This window comes from Canis lupus, chromosome 4 (genome assembly GCF_011100685.1).
Source record: "Canis lupus familiaris isolate Mischka breed German Shepherd chromosome 4, alternate assembly UU_Cfam_GSD_1.0, whole genome shotgun sequence".
Classification (NCBI taxonomy): domain Eukaryota; kingdom Metazoa; phylum Chordata; class Mammalia; order Carnivora; family Canidae; genus Canis; species Canis lupus.
In genome coordinates this window covers 13,000,078-13,025,041 of record NC_049225.1, presented here as the reverse complement: position 1 = coordinate 13,025,041, position 24,964 = coordinate 13,000,078, and the positions used below count along the sequence as shown (strand labels likewise).

The window sequence follows — 24,964 nt, the reverse complement described above, 5'->3', positions numbered from 1 at the left end:
CATGACAGGTCTGTAACATGAATACTATTATTTGCCTCATTTTACAGATAAGAACTGTGGTCCAGAGAAAGTAAATAAACTCATCTAAGGTTAGGCAGCTAGTATGAGGCAACCTGGGATTTGAAACTGAACGGTCTGGCTGTAGAGTATTAGCTCTTCATTGCTATAGAATATGACCACACTGTTCTCTGGATCTGCTTGCACAGGAATGCTCTAATAGTAAGGATTGGTTGTGTATTTGTGCTGTTTAGAAGTTCAGGAACAGGGGATCCCTGGGTGGCACAGCGGTTTGGCGCCTGCTTTTGGCCCAGGGCGCGATCCTGGAGACCCGGAATCGAATCCCACATCGGGCTCCCAGTGCATGGAGCCTGCTTCTCCCACTGCCTGTGTCTCTGCCTCTCTCTCTCTATCTCTCTCTGTGTGACTATCATAAAAAAAAAAAAAAAGTTCAGGAACAGCATGATCTAGGCTACTGAAAACATAAATTTTGGGGCAGCTTTGTGACTTTGGGCAAAATATTGATTTTTTGTTGTAGTTCTAGTTTCCTCATCGGTAAAATAGAGGGAAAAATTAGTACCTGTTTTTAGACTTGGAGTGTGGGCTAAATGAGATAGATGATATGGAGTACCTGTGAGGATGTGGACTATATGGAATTTGCAGGAGTCCTGGGACAACTGACCTGTTCTGGCTGATTTTGCTTTCCTTTCCCCAAAAAGTGGAAGGCAAACCTGTTCTTCGGAATTGAGATTTTTACTCCTTAACTAGTGGTTGCTATCTTCAAGAAGAATAGGCTGTAGGTGAGACGTCTTACTGAAAAATCAAGATAAAAGGAGATGAGCATAGAAGAACATGAATGACTGGAAAGAAAAGGCTAGCAGTCACACCATAGGGGAACACAGAGGGGATACAGTAGCGATCCATTAGGTTATTGGCTGAGAAATCTGAGAGAATTAAACCTGCTGAGTACTGTCATTTTTCTTCAGTCAAAATTTGGAATATTTACCCAAATCCTGTTCATATCTTCATTAAGTATTTTACAGCAAATTTCCTTTATTTTTCTTTATAAAACATATGTGATGTGATTGGTTTTTGTCTCTATGCACCATCTTTCATAAAGCCTTGAGGAAAAGTAAATGCCAGAGAAAGGAAGGCACTGGCTAATCAGACTTACACAGTTTTTTAGGGTGAATAATTATTACATTGAATAGTTTAATGGAAAAGTTCAGTGAAATAAGATGCTATTGTGCTAGAGATGAAAATAATGATTTTTTTTAAAAGATTTTATTTATTTATTTGAGATACAGCATGGGCAGAGGAGGGGTGGAGTAGAGGGGCAGACTCCCTGCTGAGCACAGAGCCCAAGGCCCTGGGGCTCCATCCCAGGACCCCTGAGATCATGACCTGAACCGAAGGCAGATGTTTAACTGACTGAGCCACTCAGGTGCCCTGAAAATAGTGATTTTAAATAAGCCCAAAGAGCTCAGTGAGATAGAAAGGGCAGTGTCTGGGGATCGGGAATCCCAGGGGTCACGGCAGATCCTCTAGCTCTGTGAGTCCCAGCAACCACTTAACCTCCCTGACCTCCTCCTTATCTATAAAATAGGTGATTAGACTGAATCAGACATCCTCATCAGTTACAGAACAAAATTTTCCAAAACGCTAATGTATTCTATTATATTGAATGCTGTATCTTTGGTACAAGAAAAAAATTCCACTAATAAGCTACTTTATACAAAATTAGAGTAGTATTTAGTCTTGTTTGCACTAAATTCAGGTCAGCTTCAAAACTCTAGGTTGAATTTGTTTTTATCCAAGTTTTAATTCAGGTTTCTTCTTGGAAGGAATATGTAGAGCTTTAACTCTAGCCGTACTTAATTTTCTATGTCGATGGGGAAACATTAATAATAAATATGTACCTTCAGGATACCTCCAGGCTTAAGAGGTTCCCTCAAAGTTCAAATATAAGGAAAGTTGACGAGTAGCTAAAACCTCTCCGTGGCTATCAAAGTGGGAAACGCAAATAGTACGAGCCAAGACAGAGATGGTGATGATGGGCTACAAATTAGGTAATGATAAAAAAGAAATGCAACCATTTTTCACTGTATGTTATGCAAATGCACATAGCAGAAATTATTTAGGAAAGCATAAAGGAGCAAAAAATTATCTATAATCTCAGTACTGAGAGATTATTAGCATTAGAGTCCATATCTCTATAGCTTTTTTAGAACGTTTGTATACATATACTTATGCACAAATGTAAGAGCATATTTTTACTTAATAATATATCCTAGTTTGTATGTTGTTTATCACAGTCTACCTTCAAATTTATGTCACTTTACACATTGTGTGAGAACCTAACATGAGGATCATTCTAACTTTTCCATCTATGTGTGGGTGGTGTGCATTTTACTTTTGCATATGTTGTAAAGCCCTCAATTCACTCTCACTGTTTCAGCTTTAGACAATCAGTTATCTTTTACATTTGCCTTCATTTTTGTCATTTTTGTGTTTCTATGTGGGTCTAAGCTTCTGTCTGGTATCATATTCCCACTCCCTGAAGAACCTCCTTTAATATTTTCTTATATTATGGGTCTGATGGTAATGGAGTCTCTCAGCTTTTGTTAATCTTAAAAAGTCTTTATTTCTCCTCAATTTTTTAAAGGTACTTTTACTGGGTATAGAAGTCTCAGGTGACAGGTGTTTTCAGTATTTGAAGATGCCACTTTGTTTTCAGCATTGCATAATATCTGAGGCTGTAATTATTGTCCTTGTTCTCAATATGAAATTTATGCTTCTCCCCTCTGGTGACCGTTATGATTTTTCCTTTATCTTTTATTTTCAGCAATTGGACTGACATGTCTGTCTGTTTATAGTTTATCTTGCTTGGTGTTCTCCGAGCTTCCGGGATATATGGTCTCGTACATCTCATTATCTTGAGATAATTCTTGAACATTGTCTCTCCAGGTATTTCTCCTACCCCATCTTCTCTCTTCTCCTTATGCAACTCCTAGTCATTTGCTTTGTACTGTCCCCCAGCCATGAGACTCTGTTCTTTCTTTTCTACTCCTTTTTCCCCCTTTGCGTTTGCATCACTTATACTGATGTATCTCTAAGTTCACTGATGCCTTTCTCAGTTGTGTGAAGTCTAGTGATGAGCCCATCAAAGGAAGTCTTTGTTTCCTAGATTGTGGTTTTTCTTTTTTTTTAATTTTTTAAAATTTTTATTTATTTATGATAGTCAGAGAGAGAGAGAGGCAGAGACATAGGCAGAGGGAGAAGCAGGCTCCATGCACCGGGAGCCCAATGTGGGATTCGATCCGGGGTCTCCAGGATCGTGCCCTGGGCCAAAGGCAGGCGCCAAACCGCTGCGCCACCCAGGGACCCCAGATTGTGGTTTTTCTTACCAAGGATTTCTGTTTGACTGAAATCCCATATATTTGGTGAAATTCCCTGACTTTTGATGCCTGTAGCTCACTGTTCTACTGGAGAGATTCCAGGTAAATAGTATCTTTGTCTGAAAATGGGCATCCCTTGCCTATCAGGCTATAAATGTGGAAGATTAAGCCATTGTAGCCAAGAGTTAGCTGAGTTTACATTCTTTCTTATCATTCCCACCCTGTCACTATGGCTGTCAATCTCTGCCTTATGTCTGTGGTTTTAGCTTTGCGGCTTTTCATATATACCGCCAAATCGCATCCTAGAATACATTCTGTGAGCAGCAAAAGAGGGTTCTCTTAAACATGCATTTTCATCTCTAATATCACTGGGCTCTTTTGATCTGTTGGGATTCCATAATTTTGTTGGTCACTTAATACAGCAGGTCTTATGCATAGAAGGACATAAAACATTTGTATTGGTTAACTGATGAACCACATTGAGTGGTCTAGAGGTACCACTTTCATTTTGATTTGTTCCTAATTGACAGAAGCAGTCACTACCAGATTCAGGAATGCAGAGGTATATATATCATTCTGAAGCTCCATTTGACAGGAAAAGCAATAGTTGTTTCTGTTACTGAAAAATACCACTGCCAAGGGTCTAGAAAACCGAATTCTCATCCTGATTCTGCTTCTAATTCACTGTCTTTTAACATACAAATTACTGACCAGTTCCATTCCATAGTTTATCTGTCAAATAGGATGAATGATTTATTTCAAAAGAGTGTGGTGAAGATAAAATGAAATTATGTAAATGTAAGCCCTTTTTAAGTGCTGCAGAAATATAAAGTATTCCTCCAGGGTCAGAGAGGTGTAGAAAAATGTGCAAGTTAGAACTCCAAGGCATCCTTTTGACATCTATGCATCACCGTATGAAAGAGTCCATGAATATGGAAGAGAGCAAAATTAGAAGTAGAGTCTTCCTCTCACTAAAATTAGCCTACTTGTAATGGAGGTTAATTAAGTCCTTCTCAACCAGGCAAGGGCACAGTTTTAAAGGGAAATCACATGGAAGCCCTGACTCCTGCTGGAAAGAGATGAGACCTTTGTGCCATCTCCTGCTCTGGGCTCAGTAAGCTTCCTGTTAGACCATGTTTCCTATAGACCTAACCTGCTCTTCTACCTGCCATCTCAGGTCTAGTATTCATCCAGTATTCTGCTTGGTCACTGGAGTGACTCACACTTGCACTTGGACAATGGGCACAAACTATACAATTAGAGTCACCAGGAGTTTTGTTTTCTTTTGCCAGCTTTCATTCATGCCAAAAATAGTCCACACTAAAGGAGACCACAGCATATGTAATGCACAGCATATAGCTCTACTCCCTCTTTCATGAACTGTTACCCATAGTTGAAACCTTCAGCCATAGCTGGTAGATCTAGAGCAGGGTCAGCAAACTACTGTTTCTAGGTCAAATCTGGCCCACCATCTGTTTTTGTAAATAAAATTTTGGAACGCAAACACTCCCATTTCTTTACGTATTTTATATGACTGTTTTAGCACTACAATGGCAGAACTGAATAGTTGCCATTGACCTTGTATGGCTTGCAAGCTGAAAATATTTGCTATTTAGCCCTATGCAGAAGAAGTTTGTCTACCCTGGTCTAGAGCAATGGTACTCATCCTGTGTACTCCCCACCAGCATTACTGAAGCAAATTTGGTTTCTTGAGATCTCTTTCTTCATCCTTCATTTTATGTATCAGTTGATACTTTGGCACCTAAGAATAAAGAGGGTAAGAGTTTTTCAGCTAGGAGAATGTACTGCTAGGAGCATTATAGTTTATAATATTTGGGAAAGTTTATAGAAAATACAAGGCAAAAGAATGTTCAACAACACTCCATGAGGATGAAAGCAACTAAATCTGGAAGTGAGAATAGTCTACACAATACTCAGCTTTTTTCAATAAATAAATAAATAGGGAAAAAAGAAAACAGAGCCAGGCACCTTTGAAGATTCAGAGACTTAAGAGACATTTCCAACTAATGCAGATGTGGCTTTTCTAATTTGAACAATACTTCTAAGCTAACTGGACATAATGGGAGCATTTGAACACTGACTAAGTCTTGGTGTTATGAAGGAATTATTTTTAGTTTGTTAAATATGATAATGGTATTCTGATTACTTGTTTTAAAAAATCCTTATTTGTTAGAGTAAATTGCAGTATTTGTGGGTGAAATACTATGATGCCTGGGTTTTTCTCTTCCTCCTCTTAAACTTCTGCATACAAAAAAAAAAAAAAAAGGCAAAATAGCAGGGAGCATAGAAGAAATAATATCACCAAAAGGTTGATAAGTATTGAACCAGAGTGAGGAGTACATGAAGCTCGTGCCTTTCTCTCAAAACCTAAGTTTGAGTTTTATTTTATTTTATTTTATTTTTTTTTATTTATTTATTTTTTTTTTAAAGATTTTATTTATTCATTCATGAGAAAGAGAGAGGCAGACATAGGCAGAGGGAGAAGCAGGCTCCATGCACCGGGAGCCCGACGTGGGATTCGATCCCGGGTCTCCAGGATCGCGCCCTGGGCCAAAGGCAGGCGCCAAACCGCTGCGCCACCCAGGGATCCCTGAGTTTTATTTTAATTTGAATCCTGGTTTTGCCAGCTCTTTGTGCATCAGTAAAATGGATATTATAGGTCAGATTGTTTGTGGCATTGTGAGGATTGTGAGAATTAAATGAGATAGTAAAGAGTTGAGCACAGAGCCTAACACCTGAGCAGAGTCAGTCCCTGGGAGCCATGATATTGTAGCTGCTACCAAATGACAAGAACATAACCCTGTATGAGCCTAGGTCATACATCATATAATTGACTTATGGGAACAATGGACTGTAAGTCCATATTGCCACTACATAGGAGTGAGGAGCCAAAATAGATAATGTTCTCACTATATGCACACATTGCCCTGACAGTCTGGAAACAACCTTAGCACCTATAAGATGCTTGGAGGAAAGACCTGTGGTATTGAAAGGTCACAACTGGAATTTTAGATTGTTCTAACAATATGTATATTCCTCAACAGGAATTTAAAAATGTGAAAACAGAGAACTGTAACATTGTTAATAAATGCCTGTGAACACATTCTAAAAGCCCCACATGCATGGAAGTCCTGTGACTTTGTTCCTGACCAATTTCCCACCATGAGTTGCTGTTGTCTTCCCTGGATATCTTGTGCTCAAATGAACCCAGAGATGGCTCTGCGGAACATGATACTCCTCTCACTGAGTCCTAGCCGTCATCAGCCACTCAGTCAACCACTCACCAGCTGATGGGCATCAGAGTTCATGGGACAATACATTGACTTAATGGTGCAGGATTTTAGAGGGGAAAAAAATGCCATCTCACCTATCAGTCACCTCAGTCAAATGAAATAAAGTTAGACCCAATCCCACAGAGTATGTTCCTTAAAATTTATCCCTTTTTAGGGGGGATCCCCTGAGTAAAGTTACTGTCAGAAACGTTGGGAAGCATTCTGCTCACAATGATAATTTTTAAAAAGGGAGAAAAGTTGGGGGAAGTTGAAGAAGTGATGTTTGGGTTGAACTGCAGATACCAAACTCTTCTTTTTCCTGTTCCTCCACAGAATGACATCACACCTTTACATGTTGCATCAAAAAGAGGAAATGCCAACATGGTAAAACTATTGCTTGACCGAGGAGCTAAAATCGATGCCAAAACGAGGGTAAGAGTGCAATCCCTGTACATGCTTATACTTATTTTCAGCAAGTAACAATTCTTCCCCCGAGACCTTCACACTGGCTCAACACTCACTGCCTTTGCTTTTACTTCATTTGTCGTCGTCTCTGTGAAAATGACTGCTAAATTTATTTGCCCTAAAATGGGATGCTGATCCATATTTATAATTCTGTCATGCATGTTTAAATGGTGTATGGCTTTAATCATAAAAACCAAGGCCTACGGTTTAGAGTTTTAGTTGAGTGACATTTTTAAGAATTTAATCACTCCTTGACACTATAGGCTAGGCTGTTTGGTCAGTTTGATATTAAAACTGACAGTTATTCTATTTAAAAACAAATCTATCTACTTTTGCACACTGCTGGTAGACATGTAAAATGGTGCAATTACTATGGAAAACCATATGGAAGTTCTTCAAAAAGCAAAAGATAAAACCATCCAGCAGTTCCACTACCGGATATTTGCCCAAAAGTATTGAAAACAGTATCTTGAAGCAATATTTGCCCACTCGTGTTCAATTGCAGCATTATTCGCAATACCCAAGAGGTGGAAGCAACCCAAATGTCCATCAATGGATGGATAAAGAAAATGTAACGTATACATACAATGGAATATTATTCAGCCTTAAAAAGGAAGAAAATCCTGTCAATTCTACAGCATAAACGAATCTTAAGGACGTTATCCTGAGTGAATGCCAGTCAAAAAATACAGTACTAAATGATTCCACTCCTATGAGGTATCTAGAGTAGTCAAAGTCACAGAAACAGAAGTAGAATGGTTCTTGCTGGGGGCTTTGGGAACAGAGAAATGGAGAGTGTTGGTTAACAGGTATAGAGTTTCAATTTTACAAGATGAAAAATTTCTAGAGATGTTGCATAACCATGTGAATACAGTTAATGCTACTGAAATGTATACTTAAAAATGGTTGAGGGAGTAAATTTTATATTGTGTGGTTTTTTTACCGCAGTTTGGAAATTAAAAAAAAAGACAAACAAACACAAATCTGTTTGGCTAAGGCATTTAGCATGTTGCTTGATTCAGTGAGATGCATTGTGGGTAGAGGAAAGAACAGTCTAAGAAGCAAGTTCGAATCCCAGATGCTGACCTTAGCCAGTTGACTCCGATATGCTGTCAAATCATCTGCATGTAATTTCTCTATCTGAAAATAAAGAAAATTAACAGCCCCCTTAATCAAGCTAATGTTTGTGAACTGTGTTGACATAGAGTCGGCCAGAAGTCCCAGCCATTGCTGGTATAACTCAGAGGTCCAATTAGCATTAAACTTCTAACCAAGGAATTATCTTTTTCAATATTTCATGTGTTTGTTATAAGGTGTGAGCAAGAGTGAGGCTAATGAAAAGGTGACCTCCCTATACACAACCCCCTATCTCGGGGTTTTGGGTCATTTTCCCTGTCTTATCATCGTAGTCCCCACGGTCCTGTGCTTCCTCTGCAGGAATTCCTCTGCAGGAATCCTGATCTCCATACTCCTAAAACTGGCCTGGTAACCTGAATTTGATTCCTATAGTTCCTTGGTTTACTACTTCATTTACTGCTCACTGCATTTATTGACCCAATCAATAAATGATTATTGAGTATGCCTATTGTGGGGCAGACACAGTGAGATGATGGAGCAAGACGGCACGACACCATCCCTACCTTCATGAAGTCAATGGACAGTTTGTCATCTATACTTGGGCCTGAAGACAGCCCAGCTGTCAGCACTTAGCAGGAGATCCAGGCTGCCTTTTCCTGATAACTAATAAATCTAAAATCTGTGTCTGTACCTTAAAAGAAATAAGCTTCCTAGAGAAAAGAAGGGAAGAAAGACGTAGTTTGACCCCTAGGGGACTGTCTGCCTGAACAAGTAAATTGAATACAGCTCTTTTCAAATTGGCTTTGCATTATTTAGTATGAAGCCATAACCAGTATGGTAGGGCTATCACTTTAAATGGCAGAGGTCTTCCACTAATGTAGGCTATTTAAAGAGATTGTAAGGAATAAAGCAGAATCTATGCTTATGCCACTTGATTACCATGTAGAGAGAAAGGATCATTTGTGGGTAGGGAGAATTTTTATGAAGAAAAATGAGGAATACTAGAGCCCAGCAGGAAAGAGGAGCCAGAAGGGATATACCTGGATATCCAGCTGGGGTTTTAGTGGGTATGTGGATTGGGAACTACCTTATTTCTCCCTCTCTCTATAAAATCATCAATCAAAAATTCCTTTTTGATCATCTTGCATCAAGTATCAAACACTTACTTGCTGTATTTGATACAGTGAGAGGAGGAAAGGGTATATGAGGAACTCAGGTCCATGTTTATGGGGCATATAGTGGCACCAGAATTAAAACATAAAAACTCTTCTGGAGGGGCTCCTTTGTCAAGCCCCACATCTGACTCCCTGCTCAACAGGGAGTCTGCTTCTCCCTCTGCCCCTCCCCCAACTTGTATGCTCTTGCTCGCTCTCTCTCTCTCTCTCAAATAATTAAATAAAAATTTTTTAAAAAAAACCTCTTCTGGATAAAAGTATGAGAGATATGAAATAATGTAGTCTGCAACTTTGTGTCCTATGCAACTGCAGGATGAAACTTGGTTTCTCCGCCACTTTGCCTCCCTGTTCTGAAAGACTATCTAATTTTGAATAAGATGCAGACTCCTTTTTACTGTCCATTCAATTTTTAAAAATATTTTTATTTATTTATTTATTTATTTATTTATTTATTCATTCATTCATTCATTCATTCATTCATTCATTCATTCATTCATGAGAGACACAGAGAAAGAGAGAGAGAAGCAGAGACACAGGCAGAGGGAGAAGCAGGCTCCATAGAGGGAGAAGCAGGCTCCGTGCAGGAAGCCCGACATGGGACTCGATCCTGGGTCTCCAAGATCACACCCTGGTCTAAGGGCGTCGCTAAACCGCTGAGCCACCCAGGCTGCTCCCGTCCATTCCATTTTCACAGAGATTTTCTTTTCTCCTGTGCCGTGTAAATGGCGTGTGAACATGATGGAGACAGAAACAGAGAACAGAGAAGCCTGTCCTGCTTCCGTTAGTGCCCTGTATGGAGTGGGGTGAGGGTGGGATATTAGTGGGTCACAGACTGAATTCCTGGCAGACTATAGCAGAGTACATACCCCAAATATGTAAACTATGTTGTGTCCTTCTCATCAAAGCTTCCCTTCTCTCTGGCTGAAATGACCGAATAGTGATCTGGTGGGTGGGTGAGAGGGAGGGAGCAGCTGAAATGTCAGAGCGCCTGGGGACAAGCCTAAAAACAGAAAACAAAATTGTTCATAAATACAAGTTTTACTACTCAGTCCAGTAGCTTGTGGGGAAATACATATTGTCATCTACCCATCCACCTCCTGGCAGGTACTGATTACTGCTGTGGTTACCTTGTTGCATCAAGTCTGCCCTGTTGAATCCAATCCTCCATGTGTAGACACAGGAAAACATCCTGGATTTCCCATCAGGGGCCAGCACTCCAAGGGACCTGGTTTGCTTGCTCTGCTCCTGCCCATGTGTGGCTGACCTAATGAAGGGCTCAGGTTCAAAGCAGACTCTTAGAGGCCTTTTATATAGGCAAGTGAATTTGAATTATGATCCGAGTAGGTCAGCAGGATCTGAGCAAGATCTTGCCAGCTGGAAAAGCAAATGAGAGTGAATATTATTTTACTTCAGTGGCCTGATCTTGAGTCTTAAGAGCAACTTGCAAATAAAATTGTGACCTTAGGCAACTCACCCTCCTGAGTCTTAGTTTGTGTCCCCGCACGGATGGGGAATTGTTGCAGATGATTTTACTGGGCCTTCTCATTTAGAAGAAGCACTGGATATTGTAACTTTAAAAAAACTAGTTACTGTAAAACTCAAGGTGGTTATATAAGTCAGGTTGACATTACCAAGAGGGTAAAGAAAGAGACCTGAGCCTCCATCCCCCCACAGAGATCAACTGTTAGGCAGCTATCCACAAAGAAAAGCAGAGAGCGGGATCCCTGGGTGGCGCAGCGGTTTAGCGCCTGCCTTTGGCCCAGGGCGCGATCCTGGAGTCCCAGGATCGAATCCCACGTCAGGCTCCCAGTGCATGGAGCCTGCTTCTCCCTCTGCCTGTGTCTCTGCCTCTCTCTCTCTCTCTCTCTCACTGTGTGCCTATCATAAATAAAAAATAAAAATCACTGTCTTTAAAAAAAAAAAAAAGAAAAAAAGAAAAGCAGAGAGCTTAGGAGTCCACTTATGAATCTTCAGTGACACAGTGAGGGGAAAAAAAAACAAACAAACAAACAAACCTGAGAGTAGCTGTGTGTGAAGGGAAGGAAGGCCAGCTTCATTCTGCCTGCATCATCTGATGCCAGCCTGGCAACTCTGTAGCCTGAAAGAGTGTCCCTCACCAGGGAAGGGACAGGGTGAGTGGCCGGCTTCCCTAGCCTTAGGATACCGCATAGAGGACATCAGTTTTACCCCACCCAGAGACTGGCAAGGCTGAGATGAATAGAGATAGGAAGGAACAAAGGAAAGTCGGTGCTACCAGTATCAGCCACGCAGCAGGAATGACTGTGGCTCCCAGTGACCTGCTTCCAGGAAGACCGGAGCATCTTTCTTGCCACCAAGAAGTAACCACCACCGATGGCCATGGCCGGCACAGCCACTGTGGGCCACCTGCAGATTTCACAGGGTTTTGCCTCACAGATATTCACATTCCCAGACTCCTGAGTCCTTCCTTCCCTGCTCCCTGCCCATACCCCACCCTCACCTACTCTACCCCCTGCCAAGGATCTAGAGCCAAGGATCCACAGCAGCAGCCAGCCCAGGCCTTTATGGCTACACAAGTACAAGACCCTTGTGCTGACTCCCATTGCCATTTTCACACTTGGGGCTACCCCCTCCCAGCGTGCACTGGCACACCTCTGGCCCAACCCTCATCACTGGCCTTCACTGCTGCCCACGCACCTAGTGCAGATCCCACAGCCACAGAAGTGCATGCCAGCTAGCCAGGCCTTCCTCAGGGTCTCTGGGTCTGGGTTTGGCTCTGCTCCAGCCACTGGCCTTCACCACTGTGGCACATGGGCAGATAACCTTCTAGCTGTGCACCTATATGCCCCAACCAGACCCTCATTACCAGCCTCCAAGGGTAGGCACACACCCCCGGGGAGACCCCACAGCCACAGGAGCCCTCACTAATAGCAGGGCCCCCACAGTTATCTGAGGGCCAGAGCTGACCCTGTCTCCTATCACTGGCCTACAATACTCGGCTCACCTGCGGCTGGTCCTTCAAGCTCTGAACCCGCTTGCCCCTCACCTGACTCCTCACACCAACCTCTGCTGCAGTGTGTCCACCATGGTGAGGCCTCGTAGCCACAGTACAATGCATAGACAGCTGTGGTCCCCATAGCGGCCAGTACTCCTGCAATTGGCCAGGCCTTGACAACTGCCCCTGACCCCACTACTATGTGCATGCATGAAACCAGCCCTCACCACTACACAGACCTGCAAAAGGCCCCTATGGCTGTGTGTGCAGCACTAGCTCCAGCCACCACCACTGCCTGCCTAAGTCTCTAGCCAATGGCCCTGGGGGTGCTGCTGAGGACTCCAACAACCCCTATAGCCACTGTGGACTCCCCACAGTGCTCACCAAGAACCACACAGTTATCAATGTTGTGGACCCCAGTGGCCTGAGCCAATGAGACATCATATACCCCTGGGATCAGAATGACCACACACCCCTGATTTGGTACACTATACCACTGGACCTGGCAGGACAGCACACTCCAGCACATCCCCATGCACAGCTCATGGTCTTTCCATATCGAAGTCAACTCATAAAGTCTGGAAGAGGTGATTGCTTCTTTAAATGTGCAGACATCTATATGCATGGCTACAGGAATCCTGAAGAATCAGGGCAACATGACACCGGCAGAGAAACCCAGTAAACTTACAGTAACTGACCTCAAAGAAATGGAGACGTAGGAACTGCCTGACAGAGGATTCAAAATAATTGTCCTAATGATGCTCAGAGGGCTACAAGAAAACATAGTGAAACAATTTAATGAAGTTAGGAAAAAATATACAAGAACGAAATGAAAAGTTCAACAAAGAGAAGAAAATATAAAAAGAGAACCAAGCATGTATTTGGAGCTAAAGAAGACAGGGATGGGAACAAAGACCTCAGTAGAGAGCTCCAGCAGCAGACCAGACCAAGCAGAACCAAGAGCCTTTGGAATTATCCAGTCAGAGAAGCAAAAGACAAAAGAATGAAAAGGAATGAAGAAAACTTGCAGGACTAAAAAGGCACCATTCCATCAAAGCAGCCTATCATCGCTGAGTCCCAGAAGGAGAAGAGAAACTTATTAGGACTTAGCAAATTGACTTCATGACACTGCCCCCAAATCTGGAGAGTTGTAAGGGTCAGGAGGGGGGAAAAACTAGACAAAAAAGCAGGGGCCCCTAGAGAACAGAGATTGGAGTTTTTAATGAAAAAATATTATAGAAAAAGCACCCAATGGTTTTATACCAAAAAAGTCATTAGAGTTTTGTTGATTAATTGATAAAGCTTTAACATAGCATTTAAACTGCATTTCCAGTGTGTGGAATATTATTCAGCCATAAACATAAAAGGAAATCCTGCCACTTGCAACAACATAAGTGGATCCTGAGTGTGTTATAAGAGGTAAAATAAGTCAGATGGAGAAAGACAAATATGCATGTTATCACTTATATGAGGAATCTAAAAACATCTCACCCATAGAAACAATGGAAACGGGGCTACCAGGCACTGAGATGTGGGGGAAATGGGGATATGTTTGTCAGAGGGTACAGACTGCCAGTTATAAAGTGTATTTATTCAGGTATCTAAGGTTCATCTCAGTGACTATAGCTAACAGTCCTGTATTGTATATTCAGAATTGATGTGAGGTGAAGAATGTGTTAAGTAACCTTATCATGGTAAATATTTCACTACACACACACACACACATACACACACACACACCAGATCATGACAGGGAATAACCTAAACCTACACAATGTTGCATGTCAATTTTATTTCAGTAAAGTTGGGGAATCCTGGGGAAGAAACTTATACATGAATGTTCCTGAAAGCTTTTAGCAAGGATCTGATGAACCACACAGCCTGTGTTCCTTTTTCTATTAGTTCATTTAAAGAAAGCTTTTTGTATTTTCTCAGCCTCTCAATGCTTACTAATGCCAACTGGCTTGTTATCTTATTCTCCTGCAAAATAGACAAGAGTAAGTATGTTAAGTATCTCTGTAATAATGGTGGCAAATGTGCTGAGTCATAAACAAGACAAATTTTTCCAGGCTGGTCTATATGCAGATCCTAATTTTAAAATAATTTTTGAAATTTGTTCATTCTTTTTCAACAGATTTTAATGGCTTTATTTATAGACTAAAATGCTTTGCAAAGAATAGCTACTTGTGGTAGCCTGCTGGTTTGTATGTTTTTCCATTTAACTCTAGCTTTCTGTAAAGCTAGCATGTATTCTTGCAAGAAGATACTTTGCAATGGATGGTATCTCATCATTTTCCTTTTCCTTTGCATCAATTCACAGCCAAATCCAAGGCTCAATATGGACCCAAATCAGAACCATTTTAAGGCTTTGTAGCATCTTCTGAGTTCTCTCTTTTCACCAACCTTCTCTACCCAGTAGTAAAGGCAGCTGTGCTTGTATTTAGTGCTTCATAAAAGATGGAGGAGTTCCAGGTAGAGTCGGTAATACTAGTGCTCTGATTCCCAGAATGCTGCTCTAATCATGCCTCTCCCAGCTTCCTGTTTTCCTGACAGGTGCCACTGCCCGGATCCTCATACAGTCCCATTACTACCACATCACATCCAAGGCTCCACGTAGGCACTCAGATGCACACATTCATCTTGGTATCTGTAGCACTTAGCACACATCCTGGCATCTTTTGCTGAATATATAGAAATAAAAGATACTCTCCTTAGTGTTAATTTGCCAAAAGGTCTTAATTTTCTTGACTTTATACTGATACTTTGGTAATATAAGTTTGTTCCCTGAAGTTAATAGCTTCCAATTGATTTATGAGCATGAAGAGATATTTGTGTGCAAGTAGATAAAAGGTTTCAGAATACCTTGAATCTGTCAGTTGTTAAATTCTTACTATTCTGGGAAGGTGTCAGGAGACACTTGGATGCCCTGTAATTTTAGCCTGGCCTTTCCCAGAAATGCAACCGGTTCTATTTCACAGGTTAAATACAAAGAAGAAAGAAATATTGGTATTGACTTTTGCTTTCTTTTTTTGTTGTTGTTATAGATTTTATTTATTTATTCATAAGAAACAGAGAAAGAGAGAGAGAGAGAGGCAGAGACATAGGCAGAGGGAGAAGCAGGCTCCATGCAGGGAGCCCGATGTGGGACTCGATCCCGGGACTCCAGGATGACACCCTAAGCCAAAGGCAGATGCCTAACCACTGAGCCACTCAAGCATACCTGATGTTTTATTTTATTTTATTTCCAGAAGTGTCTTGCTCTGCCTAAAAATAAATCCTTAAAGAAAATATTAAACATTTTATGGTCATAAAATAGTTTCTATCAAAGAGAAAATTCTAATACAATACTTCCTCCCTAGAGTCCTAACATAGACATGTTGATGAGAGCATTTGAAATTATGCAAAATACTCTGTGTTTCTACATCAGTCAAGACAAATTTTAAAATATTTATGGCATTCAAAAATAGATTAATTTTTTTTATTTTTATGTCACAAATATTAAAAGCTAGTTGAAAGTATCTATTTGGATTCAAAGAAGGGTAATGGCACCTTTCCCCAAATTTTGCTATGAGCCTTAAGCTTCTCTAAAAATATTAAATCTTAATATTAAAAAAAATAAAACTAATCATGAAATGCCCTTAGTTTTCAAAACATGAAAATCACTTTGAAGGGGGATGCCTAGGTAGCTCAGTAATCAAAACTTGGCATAAATTGGAGTGAATTCAACTTTTGAAAGAACTAAACAATACAGGATGAAATCTATGTTTATATGCCAGATACTGTGATACAATTCATGGAGTAAGTCTCAATTTTATTGTCTTGAGGTCAGAGGATCAAGTTTGGTGCTGTAAGAGTGGCTGGATATTCAGGGAGGAATCACTGAAAGGAGGGAACCACAAAGGGAGTGCTGAAACAAACATATAAACTCCCCACAGTCCTTGGCTGAGCCCTGAACTATATATTTTGGGGGGATTGAAACATCAAGGAGGCCAGAGGGAAATAACAGTTAAAAAATTGAAAGCTAAGGGGAAAGTTCAGCAGTGCCTGCTGCAAGGAAGATAATCACCACATCAGGGAAGCTTGGTAAACATCTTTGGCTCTTTATTAACTCTATAAGGACTATATCTTAGAAGTTATGACTGTGTCCCAGGACTAAAGGGATTACTCTTGGAATAAGGCCAAAACTGAACTGCCATTGAAACCCTAAAATCAAGTCCCTATAAGATCAGAGTCTTTAGGGATCCCTGGGTGGCGCAGCGGTTTGGTGCCTGCCTTTGGCCCAGGGCGCGATCCTGGAGACCCGGGATCGAATCCCACATCGGGCTCCCGGTGCATGGAGCCTGCTTCTCTCTCTGCCTATGTCTCTGCCTCTCTCTCTTTCTCTATGACTATCATAAATAAAAAAATAAAAATTAAAAAAAAATTAAAAAAAAGATCAGAGTCTTTATAGCATATTATTCACAATATCTAATACTTAACTTAAATTTAACATATAACTTAAAATTAGTAATATACATGAGAAGAAAAAAATCCAACTTGCAGTCAAAGGAAAAGTTAGGTAATAAAAACAGACCCATAGGTGACTCAGATGTTGGAATTAATAGAATTTAAAATAACTATGATAAATATGTTCAATATCTGAAGGAAAAGACAGATATAATGAGTAAGGCAAAAAAGAAAAAATGAATTTCAGGAAAAATAATCTAAAAATATAGAAATCTTAGAACTAAAAAACATATCTAATTTTTTTTTAAAAAATTCACTGGATGGGATAAAGAACAGATTGAATACAAAAAGAGAAAGAATTGGTGAACTTGAGCACAAGTTATAAAAATCATCCAAAATGAAGGACAGAAAACAAAAAGGATTAAAAATCAAGTTCACACCATGTCAACAACATCTGGAATATTAGCAAGCTGACTAAATACAACGCAGTCCAAGAAGCAGAGAGCAAGGGAATGGAGTAAAAAAGATGTATGTATTTCAAAATTCAGTCGCAAACTACAACCCCTGGACTCAGGAAACAGCATATCCCATGGAGGATAAATGCAAAGAAAACCACATAGAGGCACATGATAGTGAAGCTGCTAAATGTCAAAGATAGAGAAAAAAATGTATAGGCAAACAGAGAAGAAGATGCATTATAAATGGAAAAACAATGATGAGACTGTGATTTAACTTCTTATCCAGAAACACTGAAGGCCAGGGGCACCTGGGTGGCTCAATTGGTTAAGCATCTGCCTGCTGTTCAGGTCATGATCCCCAGGTCCTGGGATTAAGCCCCATTTTGGGAGTGTGCTTCTCCCTCTACCCCTCTCCCTGCTCTTGGTCTCTTGCTCTCTCTCTCTCTCTCTCAAATAAATAAAATCTTAAAAAAAAAAAAGATGAGGAAGAAGAAACAAACAAACACTGGAGGCCAGAAGGCAATGGAACATTGGTACTAAATGAAAAATATCTGTTAATCTAGAATTTATATCCAATGAACATAAATTCATAATAAGAGCAAAATTCAGTTTCAGATAAGCAAAAATTCAGATAACATGTTATCCTCAAACTCACGCTAAAAGAAATATTAAAGGAAGTTCTTAATTCTGAAGGGAAGTGATACCATATGCAAATGGGGATCTAGGAATGCCTGGGTGGCTCAGTGGTTGAGCTTCTGCCTTTGGCTCAAGGTATGATCCCGTCTCGGGATCAAGTCCCACATCAGGCTCCCTGCAAGGAGCCTGTTTCTCCCTCTGTCTATGTCTCTGCTTGTCTCTGCATCTCTCATGAATAAACAAAATCTTTTTTAAAAATTTTATTAAAAAAAGAAATGTGGATCTAAAAAAGAAGAGAAAAGTTACAGACAATACATAAGCAGATCAATATACAGAACATTTTTTTCTTTTTAGTAATTCTTTAAAATTTGATTAAAGAAAACTATCAATCTATTCTGAGGTTTGTAATATCTGATTTTTAGGGGCACCTGGGTGGCTCAGTGGTTGAACATCTGCCTTCAGCTCTGATCATGATCCCGGGGTCCTGGATCAAGTTCTGCATCGGGCTCCCCACAAGGGAGCCTCTGGCTCCCTCTGGTTTTTGTCTTTGCTTCTCTGTGTCTTTCGTGAATAAATAAATAAAACATTTTTTAAAAAAATCCAACATTTATAGCACAAAAGGGAAAGCTAATAGTATAAATGGAATTGTAATATTGCAGAATTTCATTTTATATGTGAAATTATATATTAATACCATATATCATATATAATATTAGTATATGATACATGATTAATAACACAATGCTATTTAGACTTAAATTAAGGATACATATTGTAATGCCTAGGGCAACCACTAAGAGAAGAAAAAAGAGAAAAGATGTAGTTAAAAAGCCAAAGGAGGAGCTAGCCAATGATATATGTGATGATTCAGTGATTAGAATCCTAAATCATTCTCAACCCCAAGAAGACAAAACAAGAGGGACAAGAAAAACCCAAAGAACACAACAAATAGCCTGAGGGTGTGTTCTAGGCTCAGAAGGCTGTGGCTTTCTAAGCAGAGAGAACAACAGAAGGATTTTGCCCTGTTTTCGTTTAATTTTAAATATACAGGATGTATGACAGGGACAGGAAGGAAGGGAATTAGAAAGAGATATTTTTCTTTCCTATGCATAAATGGTAGAAATGAATTCTAGATCTTAAAAGGAGATTGTTTTATAGTAGAAGGAATCTAATCCCACAGATAGAGGAAAGCCTAAGTATAGATTCTGATTCCAGCCGTTTGGTTGCATGTGACCTCGAGTAGGTACATTCATCCTCTGGAGCAGCTTTCTCATTTATCAAGGGAACTTCCAATGCCTTTCTCATGAGTTTTAAGGATTCAGTAAGATCACAAATATAATGTGCCTATAACAACAGGGGGGTTTCGAAAAATGTACTCCCTCCTAGGCCAAATCTACAACTGCCAGCCACATGCAAAATGAGGATACAGTCAGAATTTCTGGTAAAAAAAATACAGACATGAGAATAGCTTTACGGTTGGACTGTAATTGCTGCCCTTTTACTTTAACTGTATTATAACTCTCCCCTCCCTGAGTAGAACCTGCTTTTTGTTTCATTGTTTTCAGTTTTCAATTAAGTATCACATCCTGTTTTATATCCATGATATAGGAAAAGAGCTGCTTGATTTCCTTCTCTAGAGTGAGATTTTATTTATTTATTTTTTTTGCTTAGAGGGAAGGAAAGAAAGCCTACAGAATACAAGTCAAAATAAATGTCTGTTTTTGAAAGTATTTCCCAAGCCATGAATTTGTATCATTTCAGTATTGGCTTTGAGCAAATTCAGCTTGTTAATAACGTAATCTGGGTGCAGTATTCTTAGGTGTGATACCTTAATGTCCTGTTCCAAGCTTTTCAGCAAAACAGGAGCTGAAAGAAAGCCTTTTTGACCTTCGAATTGCAAGGTTTTGCTCTTAGGCTAACACAACAGAGCATTTTGTCCAGCCAGTAAAGTACAGTTTCCCACCTCAGTAATAAGATTACTGTCACTGCAATGAAATATGAGATCTGGACCAGCCAGTTGGCTTTGCTTCAGAATTCTCCCCAAGGGAATACTTGTTCATTATGTTAGCACTTTAAAAATCAGGGGAATTGGGGAAAAAAAAAAAAAAAAACAACTACTAACCCCATGCAATTTCACTTCCCTCCCATAATGTTACTATGGCAACTCAGCATCCCTCTCTCCTTCTCTCCTGTCCAAATGCACATGCCACCATTCACGAGACGGCCTCCCCGGCGCCCTGGGAATTGCCTTTGTCAAGCATTTGCCAACTGGAGGTCGACACTGGTATGCAGTTGAAGAACTGCTTTTTGGTCCTGGACCCATCCTAAGTGATCCTGTATATTAACTGTAAATTTCTAGGGGTTGGGAGCAGATTAGAATCCTCATTTTTGTATTGGAAAAAAGCACTGCTATAGTTTTAGGGAGAGGAGCACACCAGTTTACTGCTCTGTGCTAAAGTACGGTAGCCATGAGAGCTCTTTGTTAAGCTTATTGTATTCCAAATAAGAGAAAATAGCTTATTTAGAACAATTCCTCTGATATTTTCTTGTTCTGAGAGCTGAAAAGACTAGCCATGGTCTTTAGTCACATTTCTTAAGTCACTTATCTATTGAGAATTTTATTTTTCTGGAAAGAAAGACAAACTATAGCACATCTGAAGTACAAAAGGAGTCTAGTCTTAAACAAAAAGGATGACAAGGAAAGGAATTTTTGACCAACTAACCAGAAAATCTTTTTTTGTTTTTGAAAGACCAGCACTGCAACCAATTCATTTGCTCACTCATTCCTTCATTTAACTCATTTTTATTAAGCAACTTTCATGGACCTAGGACCGCGTCACCTCCTCTCTGAGATTCAGGTACCCCTTAAACTAGTAGCCTTGTCCTCAGAATCAGACTAGTTGGAAGGATGATGACTACTCACAACTAACTGAGATAGTTGGTAAAAAGTTAGAGGTTCCCCCTAGAGAAATATAGAAAACAAGGCAGACATCCTGCGAGTAGAATGGTTATGTCCAGTTTTGGAAAAGGCTTCTAAGAACACAGTTACTTTAAAACAGTACAAATCTGGGTCTTGGAGAAAGTGGAAAGGGAGCCCTTTGCGGGTACCTGGTGCGGGCAGTGCAGAGAAGCAAGAGGACAGAGAGCTGCCGAGAGTTTGTGGGCTGGGGCGGGCACCCGGGAAGGCTGCCCATGCTCACCTGGGGAACTGAGGCTGGCAAAGGAACAAGCCACAGTTGTTGAAAGTCTCCTTGAGCACAGGGCTTCATATGCTTCAGGAACGTGATTAGTAAGCCTCACCCATTGCAAAGCAAAAGAAATCAGTCCAGAATGTAAATATTTGATTTTGTGTCCAAAATATAGATATTAATTAAGTCAAGTCAGTGCCAGCTGATTTTCTTCTTTTCTTCTTCTTCTTTTTTTTTTTTTTTAACTGAACTAAGTGTGAATCAGTACATGGCAGAGACCTTTCAGTCTTGCTGTGGGTCAGCTGGTGAGCTGTCTTCTTTGTCACTGTAAAAGCCGAGAAGCTAATTAAAGACCTTACATTAACTCTAGGCACCAGTTTTCCACTGACCTGTGAATGTTCCTTCAGCCAGGCCGGCACTGCCTGTACGACCAGGCAGTCGTGACATCTTGTACAGCTTCCTGATGAGGCATCGCTCCTGCCGGGATGCTGGCTATTTGAAGTCACGCACTTTCAAAAAGTTTCAGAGCAAATCTGCCACTCCAAAGGAGTCAGCCACTTGCCATCAATGTTAAAAATACTGCAAGTAAAAGTACAGTTGAAAGAGCCAGGCTTCAGGTAGTTCTTTGCCATTCGCTAGGAACTGAAGATCCTACCCTGGGGAACCAGCTGGCTTTATCATTGAAGCCAGGTGATAAAAGGAACAATGGCTATAGTGAACAATGGTGCTTCTCAGCTCTTGAGCTGATGAAAAAATTACCTTCCCCAGCTGAGTCTCTAGAGTCTGGGAGTTTTTAATAAACAAACACCAGAGACCAGACAGAGGCAGCAGCTGCAGAATGTAGATAAAGGAAGGCTCAGGGTGGCTGAAAGTTTGAGCAGAGGGGCTTTGTCATTCTAACTCCTCCCAAGATATGCCCGGACTGTCCCCACTGCCTGGCCAAGTTCTGCAGTCAGCCTGTGCAGCCTTGGACGAGGCATTTAACCTGTTTGAAGCCTTAGAGTCTTCATTTATCACATGAAGATTATACCTTTTGTGTCAGGGTAGTTGTGAGGATAAAATGATATAATAGCTTAGATTGGCTTCAAAATAATATAAGAAAGGAGAAAAGGTCAGGGATATGGATGAATCAAGCTTGATCAGGAGGTGACAGTTGATGCTGAACACCAGACATCAAGAGACTCATTACACTATTCAGTCTGCTTTAGTCTGAAATAGGTTTGAAATTTTCCATAATTAAAACTTTTTTTAAAAAAAATGAAATCAGCAGAAATGTACGTCTGAAGGAACAGTGTGTTTCAAAGGACTGAGGAGTCAAGACAGATTCTGCTCTTAGCTAGTCAAACACTTTTCATTCAGTATGTAGCAGTTGCTTTGGAGAAGATAATTTTCAAGAATAAATGAATTAGGATAAAATAATTATTTTTTTCTGTGTGACCATAGTTTGAACATGTCTGCACATACTCTGTTACCTCTTGTGTCTGAGAGTCTACTTATGAGAAAATGAAACAAATTTGACCTTTCATTTCGTAAAATAAAATCACCATATGACAGGGTCTGTGTGGGATGTTTGTGGTGTGTGTGTGTGTGTGTGTGTGGTGGAGGGTAGATGTAATTATTATTTCTCCTTCAGATATTTTCAGGTTTTACATTATTGGGAAGACATTTGGATGTCATGGTGTTTTTTTTTAATCTGTTCTCAGATTTTATTTAATCCTATTTTATTAGCAAAATGCTGTTGCAATTTGAAAGTCAAGGAATAGAATTGTACCTCACCGATTAAACATTAGGATAAAGTAGGGTTATTTTCAAGATCCATTCACACAATCTAGAACGTGATTTGAATACAGTGAATTACATTCTGATGTATCTTAAAATGTGACTATCTTTAGGGTAGCAGTTGTCAACCACAGGAATCTTCAAGTTGGGGAACACATTAGCTGGGGTATGTAAAAGCTTCTCCATAGAGTTTGGGGCCACTTAGATAGTTCTACATGAATATCTTTACATTCCTTAATTCCCTGCTAATTCTCCTTTCCCATCTAACCTGTAGTACAATAGTCCTTCCTCACTAGCATTAAAGAAACGCCTCTCTCCCACATCTGGCCCCCAGTGGAGAAAGGAGGACAGTTCAGAATACCAGTGTCATATTAACAGTGGTGTGACTCTAATGATTGAATAACGAATTCTTCTGCTCATTGGATGGTTAGAAACCCCACTGCTGCTAACAGAAATGAAGGACCTAATGGAATTGTCTTATGTATCATTGAAAAAAATCTTTGGTAAAAGGTTATTAGGCGATTTCGGCATGTAATTCAGTTCAAAGAATTAGTGACACTGCTTTAACAGAAGTCCATCTACTTATTTAGGCAGACAAGATGTCTCAGCAGTATCATTTATAAAAGCAAGTATTAGGATAGCGTTTATACCAAAAGTAATGAAATACCCAGGAATAAACTTAATCAAGAAGGTGAAAGATCTATACTCCAAAAACTATAAAACATTGATGAAAGAAATTGAAGACAACACAAACTAATGGAAAGATATTCCATGCTCACGGATTGGAAGAACAAATAAAGCAATCTACAGATTTAATGCAATCCCTAATAAAATACCAACAGTATTTTTCACAGAACTAGAACAAACAATCCTAACAATATGAAACCACAAAAGTCCTCAAATAGCCAAACCAATCTTGAAAAGAAAAAAAAAAAGAAACTGAAGGTATCATAATCCCAGATTTCAAGATATCCTACAAAGCTGTAGTAATCAAAACAGTATGGTACTGGCACCAAAATGGACACATATATCAACAGAACAGAATGGAGAGCCCGGAAATAAACCCATGATTATATATATAGCCAATTAATCTTTGACAAAGGAGACAAGAATATACAATGGGAAAAAAGACAGTCCCTTCAACAAATGGTGTGGGGACAGTGACATGCAACAGCATGAAATCAGACCACTTTCCTACACCATATATGAAAATAAACGAAAAAATTAAGGACATAAATGTGAAACCTGAACCATAAAAATCATGGGAGAGAGCAACACAGGCAGTAATTTCTCTGACATTGGCCTTAGCAACATTTTTCTAGATATATCACCTGAGGCAAGGGAAATAAAAGCAAAAATAAACTATTAGGACTACATCAAAATAACAAGTTTCTGCATAGAAAAGTAAACAACAGAACTAAAAGTCAGCCTACTGAATGGGAGATGTTTGCAAATGACTTATCTGGTAAAGGGTTAGTATCTAAAATATATAAAGAACTTATCTCAACACCAAAAAACAAATGATCTGGGTGAAAATGGGCAGAAGACATGAACAGACATTTCTCCAAAGACATCCAGATGGCCAACACACACAAGAAAAGATGCTCAACATAACTCATCATCAGGGAAATGCAAATCAAAACTACAATGACATATCCCCTCACACCTGTCAAATGGCTAGAATTAAAAACACATGAAACAGCAAGTGGTGAGGATGTAGGGGGAGAGAAACCCTTGTGCATGTTGGTGGGAATGCAAACTGGTGCAGACACTGTGGAAGACAGTATGGAGGTTCCTCAAAAAATTAAAAAATAGAATCACCATATGATCCACTCATTCCACTACTGAATATTTACCCCCAAATTATGAAAACACTAATTGGAAAAGACATATGCACCCCTATGCTTATTGTAGCATTATTTATAGTAGCCAAATTACGGAAACCGCCCAAGTGTCTATTGATAGATAAATGGATAAAGATGTGGTATAGGGACTCCTGACTGACTCAGTTGTTTAAGTATCTGACATCTGCTTAAGTCATGATCTCAGGGTCCTGGGATTGAGCCCCGCATTGGGTT

The 24,964-nt window shown here is 39.9% G+C and overlaps 1 protein-coding gene across 10 annotated transcripts in view; it reads left to right on the top strand.

Annotated features, from left to right (window-relative positions):
- The window catches only part of ANK3 (ankyrin 3), a 663,391-nt gene that overhangs the window by 474,419 nt on the left and 164,008 nt on the right, over positions 1-24,964 (top strand). For all 10 annotated transcript variants that reach the window (XM_038533992.1, XM_038533998.1, XM_038533996.1 and 7 more), the window contains one exon: positions 7,022-7,120. In XM_038533992.1, coding sequence (XP_038389920.1) covers positions 7,022-7,120 — 99 coding nt within the window. The remainder of the gene's footprint in view (positions 1-7,021; positions 7,121-24,964) is intronic.